At 43.3% G+C, this 6,602-nt stretch overlaps 2 protein-coding genes across 6 annotated transcripts; one reads left to right on the plus strand and one right to left on the minus strand.

The window, feature by feature from the left end:
• Positions 1-211: 211 nt before the first annotated feature.
• Positions 212-3,172, minus strand: wdr54 (WD repeat domain 54). 3 transcript variants are annotated; one of them, XM_060054289.1, is made up of 9 exons: positions 2,948-3,172; positions 2,695-2,757; positions 2,523-2,589; positions 2,208-2,264; positions 1,980-2,107; positions 1,704-1,804; positions 1,223-1,385; positions 927-1,001; positions 212-805 (listed from the first exon to the last, which is right to left on the minus strand). In XM_060054289.1, the coding sequence occupies exons 1-9, from the start codon at positions 3,170-3,172 to the stop codon at positions 674-676; spliced, it is 1,011 nt and encodes a 336-aa protein (XP_059910272.1). In that variant the 3' UTR covers positions 212-673. The 3 variants fall into 3 exon arrangements, with proteins under 3 accessions (XP_059910272.1, XP_059910271.1, XP_059910273.1); XM_060054288.1 differs by having other exon boundaries at positions 927-1,008; positions 1,221-1,385; XM_060054290.1 differs by having other exon boundaries at positions 927-1,008; positions 1,221-1,385; positions 2,703-2,757; positions 2,948-3,088.
• LOC132459635 (uncharacterized protein C2orf81 homolog) lies at positions 2,940-6,505 on the plus strand. 3 transcript variants are annotated; one of them, XM_060054285.1, is made up of 4 exons: positions 2,940-3,077; positions 4,094-4,336; positions 4,467-4,688; positions 5,080-6,505. In XM_060054285.1, exons 2-4 carry the CDS (start codon positions 4,094-4,096, stop codon positions 5,926-5,928), a joined length of 1,314 nt encoding a protein of 437 aa, XP_059910268.1. In that variant the 5' UTR covers positions 2,940-3,077; the 3' UTR covers positions 5,929-6,505. The 3 variants fall into 3 exon arrangements, with proteins under 3 accessions (XP_059910268.1, XP_059910267.1, XP_059910270.1); XM_060054284.1 differs by lacking the exon at positions 2,940-3,077 and adding an exon at positions 3,616-3,751; XM_060054287.1 differs by lacking the exon at positions 2,940-3,077 and adding an exon at positions 3,652-3,751 and having other exon boundaries at positions 4,079-4,336.
• The last annotated feature ends 97 nt before the right edge of the window (positions 6,506-6,602 follow it).

The following is a 6,602-nucleotide window of genomic DNA, read 5'->3' on the forward strand; positions in this document are numbered from 1 at the left end:
ATTTTATGAGTGTTTTTATATGTGACTGATGTGGTTGTTTTATATTATGTGACAGTCATGCTCTGACTCAGATACAATGTCAAGTTTTCGCTTCCTTTCCCAAGAGCCCCATCTATTGGCAAATACGTGATGTGCAATGAAAGTGCACATTCGTTGAATAAAACAAAACTAATACTCAACCAACTCCATCTACGATTAATTCAACGAGATACTTCATAAATACGTTTTAATCTTGATTTATAGCCGTGTAGACAATCATACTGAATACACTGCTCACTTTATTCTAGAATAAACAAAGCACTTCACGAAATGCCCTTTTTTGCAAACAAAACTCAAGTACCATCAACACAAAGTGCATTATGATATGATGATGAGGTATGCTATAAAATAACACTGACTTTATTGTGAACATTCTGGATATTAATGAAATAAAATTTGTTTGGGGAATATCAACTTCACCATAACAAAAACAAAAACAAAAAAAAACAAGAAACACCCACAACGTTTATACATACTCTGCGACTCCTTTTGATCAAGTCTCTGGCCTACGCCCTACCTGACCACCGATAGCTATTAAACATTCCTCGGGTCTTACTGGTCCACAGTGCTCCCGGAGCAGAGTGCCTCCTGTGTCGACATCAGAGTACGATGTACCTGTTCTCGCCGCGACGCCCTATGACTGCGTGTAGCGGATGATCTCGCTGAGGTCGTAGCCAGTGACCCCAAAGGCGTAGCCGTCGCCGTCACAGAACTTTGCGCCGCAAATCTGAGTGTCCGTCACACACTCATTGTACATATGGGAAATCTAGAACGAGATACAAACGCAGTGTTATTGAACCATGCCCTTAACTGTACACTGCTATACGTTGGCTTGTGTTCTCTAACCCTAACCCTGAGAACCACAGTCAGGGGAGGAGGAATGTTACCTCCACGGTGTTGGACTCTGGCGTCATCGTCAGGTGCCACACTCTGACGAACGAATCTTCGGCTGCAGACAAAAGCTGAAGCACATGAACAGTGTCAAACGAATGTTAAGTTATTTCGTGATAAATAACATTCACAGTTACAGTGTCACGATGCCGGTCAAAAGTGGGAAATCAACTATTTGACCACTGAGGCCAGCCATGCTAAAACTTTCCGCACTCAAGGTATTGTAAGATGCTTAGGATAAAAGCATCCACTCGAGGGCAGTTAGGATTAGAGTTCGGTCTGTTGTGCTTACCAGCCCAGAGAAAGGGGCGATATCAAGCGAGTAGATCCAGCGAGCATGGGCGTTGACCTCTGCATGCAGGATCCCAGTCACAGCCTCGTACAGACGGATCTGACCGGTGCCGTAGCCCGCCACCACCGTGCCCTTCCACAGCTTGACTGAGGAGCAGCTCATGCTGGAGTGGACCGTAACCAGAGGAGGGGAGGGGACAGCCGGGGACAGAGGCCGACAGGGGAGTGGAACATAAGAAGAGGTCAGGCATGGGAAGAAAAGCTAGAGGACGAAGAGGGATATTTTACTGATGCAACTGATTCAATTTTAACATAGACTAGTTGGGAATAAATAATAACGATGAAACTTAAACATAATAAGGGAAAATAAATATATATACATGAAAATAAACCTGTGATGAATAGTGTTGATAATAAATGGGACAGAAAGACACAATCTACAGTACAGACTCTAAAACCGAGTGGTGGTGAAACCGACTTACTCAAAGCCAGTGATCTTGTTGAGCAGCTGGAATTCCTCCCCAGACTTCCACACACAGAGCGTTCCAGTATCATCCGCACTGACCATGTCAGCAATGCACTCCTACATTTAAAAACAATAGAGTCATTGTGCAGGATAGCACAGTGGTAAGGGTACTAAATGATTTCATATTTTACAACATATCAAACAACATTCATATTGGATGGATACACATACAGTATATATATTTAGCATATTCAAAGGTAAATAAGAGGTTGTTTTTTTAGCTATGGTCTACCTGACTGCCAGAACACTCGGAAGCCATGTCTGTGATGGACTCCTTGTGTTCCTCCAACACCTCAGACAGGGTGATGTTCCCGCCTTTACTGGGGATGTCAAACACTAGGATCCCACCAGACGCTTCACCTGGATGGGGGATTCGAGACCCAGAAGGTAGAATGAGTAGGAAACATCATCCAAAGCTTCTCGAAGTAAGGAAAGAAATAACACATAAATGAGTACTCACCCACACATATGTAATTCTCTCGCACTGCTGCTATCCCTCTTGCAAACACTGCCTGAGCTGGGGCAGAAATAAGTAAATAATGATTTATAAAGCTAAAGCAGATTTGTAAAAATACAATGTTATAATAACATAAGCAAACTCTTGTTATAGGTAGCCAAATTAAAACAGACAGCTATTAGCACAACTATTGAGTGTAATACAACATGACAATTATGCAAACATGAAAAACAAGTTAGTTTTAATGATTTAACATCAATTGTCACTGAAACACTGGGCAAAATGTTAAAACTATTTGTATTTGTTTCATTTGAACACCTGTAGCGGTTTCCGGGGTATCCAGTGCATGCCAGTACACCATTATGGAGCCATCAGACTCATACATCTGAAACAACAACATGGAAAATGCCATTAGTTAGGGTTAGTGTACACACACTCACACTCACACACAGACAGACACACAGAAGAGGAGAGAGAGAACCATAACAACCTGAATACCCTTCTGGGACGTGAGCACCAGTAGGTCACGAGAGGGAAGAACACACCAGGCTGCCTGTTAGAAACATGGATCATTGATGGTGGAAAACATTGGTTGCATGATTCTGGTAAAAAGTAAACAGAAGAGACACATATTTACACCATATGCAAAGCATACACACTGGGTCAGTGAAGACACACACACACACACACACGCACCAATAAATGAACAAATTAAATAATGAATGTATGGATGACGGGCTGACCTGCATGATGAGAGAGTTGCTGGTGGCGACATTAGGCTCCTTGGACTGCAGCTGGCGGTGGGAGGTGTTCAGGCCGTCCCAGGACGCGCTTACTATGCTCACCGTGTTGGCATGCACCACCGTGAAGTAGGTGAGGCTCCGCGGGGCGATACGCAGCACGCTGAGGTTGTTGTAGAGCGCCGACGCGCTGTTCTTGATCTGTAAGCTCTTCTCTTTATGGTACATCTTGGAGAGCAGTTAGGTTGTTGATAAGGGGGTTTGGCAACCTGTTGTTCCTTTGATGAAGAACAATGATCTGGAGGACACAAAGTCAAACAGGCACAATTGGCTTCTTACTATGGGGATTTTATAAGGGATATTTTAATACATAAAAACACCACTTCTTGACCAAACGGTGAACAAGTATTTGAGGGTTGGGCGGTAAGCTAGTTAAAGTAAAATTTACAACTACAACTGCATGATGTATAAGGTAACGGAAGCTCTTAGATGATCGGATCTAACCGATATCTTAAGCAGAAGTTCACTGCACTATGGTCAAACCAATCGATAATGATCGGGTGTGTAAACCATGTTAGCTTACGATAGATAAACCGTTTAGGAAAAGCTGAGTATCTTCTTCGCGTCCTTTGCAGCCATAGAGACACAGATCTGCGTAACGCGTCACCAAACCACGTGTCACATCTACGTCGACTTGTTCAGTTGCTTGGCAACTCCCCTAACAAAAGACCCACCGTGGATGAAAACATAGACATGAAAAGGGCAAAATAACTCATAAAACATTTAAAAGCGCCTGGCATTCAGCGGGTAGGTATTTTCTTCTAACGTTTGCCACGATATCCACTTTTAAAAATGAGAAGGTCCCGTTGCGGTAACTGTAGGCTACTGGTAATGTAATGGTTCTTTAGACCTCTCTGTGCAGTTAGTTTAGGTAACGTTAGTGTGTAACTCGGGCCTATGTTTATCAAAGTATTTTTGGTGTGTTACTTATTAACAAAAAAAAGTCAAAATCAGCTTTGGAAGATCTCCCAAAACTCTTGAAGAGAAGAAACATTTTACATTACAGAAGGACACTGATTTTGCATTTAATTTTTCATGTTTTATCAAACGTTGTTTCCCATTCTTAACGTCAAGCCTCTCTGAATTAAGATGTCGCGCTCTGCATCCAAGTCCCGCGCGGACACTCGGGGCCCAAAAGCCCCTGTCCAAGCGGCCTCTCCTCAGAGCAATGACCCCCCCGTGGAAGAAGACGTGGTCCCCGGTCACCTGACCCAGACACAGTGGGAGGACTTGCTGAAGCTGGAGGAGACGGGGGAAAACGTTGAGGGGATAGTGGAGGACCTCATGGGCAATGTCATGGAGAAATGTCTCAAGTCACACATTCACAAACAGGTGACCCGTGTACTTTAGTGCATTCTTCACATCCATACAGTGAATCATAAAAATGAATATTTCCTCATGTGACAACTTTGCCCCCAACTTGCCTCCATCGTAAAACCCTGCCTATCTTTCCCTTGTTTAGCTTGTGGCTTTCACCGTATGCTGGGCCAAAGACTTCCTAGTCGAGGCTATGGAACTGGCTCTCCTCTACCGTGACCCAGGAGACGGGCCGGAGGAGGCCTTCTCCACTGCTGAAGACTCACAGCCGGTGCCTTCACCTATAGACTCCTGGGCCCAAGGCTGTGTGCCTGTTGTATCCATCAGCAGTCCTCCTCCTCTTCCTCCTCACGCAACTCCTCACAAAGTATGCTCTGTCATTTCAAATGAAATGTACTGCAGCTTGGTTTATTACTGTCCCGTATCTGTGATACCAACATTTCCCATCTGCAATCAATAAAGAACATGATACTATTTACTATTATTAGAATCATATTATTAATATTGTTCATTGCATGTAGTGCTTTTCAAGACAGCTAAAGTGCTTTGCATATAGTGACTGTGTTTGTGTGTTTGTGTGTGTTATTACATGAACAGATAACGAGTAGAATTACACTACTAACAGCTCCCAGAATGAGTGGAATCTAGGTTTGTGCGTGTCTTTTTTGTGTGTGTGTGTGTGTGTGTGTGTGTGTGTGTGTGTGTGTGTGTGTGTGTCTGTCTAGTCCTGTAGCTCATCTTATCTTTGTATTTAACAGGCAGCAGGGCTGGATAAAAAAGAGCCAGGATCTCCCCGGCCGCCCTGCCCAGAGGCCCAGCTGAACAGCTCTAGAGTACAACATGAGAAGCATAGAGAGAGGAGTGGCCCTGCAGATCACAGCCCTCACAGAATAGCCACCCCTACCCCACCAGGCAAAAGTGATAGAAAGAAAAAAATGAAGATTCTGCTAAATACTGCGGCCAAAGAATCAATCCAGTCCTCAACACAGTCCCTTTCCCGGTTGGTTACCCAAGGGGAGCAGGAGGAGGACAGGAAGAGGAGGGTTCGTTTGTCCACTGATGGGTTTGATTCGTTACCTGCGTCTGAGGGCAAGCAACCCGTGTCAAAGCGACATCATGTCCTCCAGCCCCTGCCTCTTGTCTCTCCTCAGTATGAGATCCTGGACACACTGCTCCCTAAAAGACAGACCATACATGGACTTCCTCTCTCAGGGCACAAATACACCAAACAGCGTGCGGTGTCAACCAGCATGAAGCTCAAGCCATTACCCAACTACACGGATAATAAGGCCAAGCTTCAACAAAGACCAAACGCCCAGCCCAGGACTGATTTCTGGCTTGAGCCCAGACACCATTCTACTCCCGTGGACAAGAGTGGTATAATTAGGTTTTCCGGAAGTTTGAGGCTAGACACCATGAATTTAGTACCAGGGGTTTCCCTCAATGAGTCACAGGGTCTTCAGAACAGTCCACTAAACGCTGGTACTCAGGTCTGTTTGGATAACATGGCTGAGCTGAGGCCCATACGAAGGTATCCAGCCTTGCCAAGCCTTACTACTGAGCAGCGTAGTACAGGTGTACCAGCTCAGGCAATGCCCCTCAAGTAACGCCAGAACGTGATCATGGGATGACTTTTGTTATATTTTTTCAAATAATAAAAGTACACTAAGAAGAATGTGATGCGAAGAGCTGTAGGTGGCGTTGTTGTAGGTCATGCACCTGTGTGTATATGTGAAAGGTGATCAATCAATTTGAAATCTGATTTTTTTTTTGGACATCTGAAGTAGCTCACGTAATTAGGCCTGCATGAAAGGCAAAATAATAATTAGGCTGCATGGGAAAAAGTACCGCCGAAAATGTTATTTGTAAAAACAAAAAAATATATATATACATATTCTGCTAACCCAAATAATAATCATAAGCGTTGACAATATCTCAATTTCTTCTGAATGATTTGATTAAATCAGTTTATCTACTATTACATCAACAAAGGGTAAGCAAAGTATAGCAATGATGACCATAATTAAACTCACCCACATTCAACTTCAAACTAATTAAAAAGCTTGGTGGGCAATAAGAAAATTATAAAAATACATGTTTTTAATTTATAAATATATCATCACTTTTGCAACTGCCTTTCTTAAACATACGCTGTCGTAAATAAACATACTTATTATAAATTAATACGATTATTCATTTCAGAAATAGAAAAATAAAGTCGTGGGCAACGTCATAGGGTAGTGCTCATGCAACCTACCTTGTTTAAGTATCCCGGAAGTAT

The sequence above is a fragment of the Gadus macrocephalus genome, chromosome 6, assembly GCF_031168955.1.
Source record: "Gadus macrocephalus chromosome 6, ASM3116895v1".
Classification (NCBI taxonomy): domain Eukaryota; kingdom Metazoa; phylum Chordata; class Actinopteri; order Gadiformes; family Gadidae; genus Gadus; species Gadus macrocephalus.

Coding starts and splice junctions, on each gene's coding strand:
- wdr54 (XM_060054288.1), bottom strand. CDS start 3,172: ATGTACCATAAAGAGAAGAGCTTACAGATCAAGAACAGCGCGTCGGCG. Junction 2,108..2,207: donor AGAGAATTACATATGTGTGG/GTGAGTACTCAT, acceptor TCCCCCATCCAG/GTGAAGCGTCTGGTGGGATC. Junction 1,386..1,703: donor AACAAGATCACTGGCTTTGA/GTAAGTCGGTTT, acceptor GGTCCACTCCAG/CATGAGCTGCTCCTCAGTCA.
- LOC132459635 (XM_060054285.1), top strand. CDS start 4,094: ATGTCGCGCTCTGCATCCAAGTCCCGCGCGGACACTCGGGGCCCAAAA. Junction 4,337..4,466: donor AGTCACACATTCACAAACAG/GTGACCCGTGTA, acceptor TCCCTTGTTTAG/CTTGTGGCTTTCACCGTATG. Junction 4,689..5,079: donor CTCACGCAACTCCTCACAAA/GTATGCTCTGTC, acceptor TGTATTTAACAG/GCAGCAGGGCTGGATAAAAA.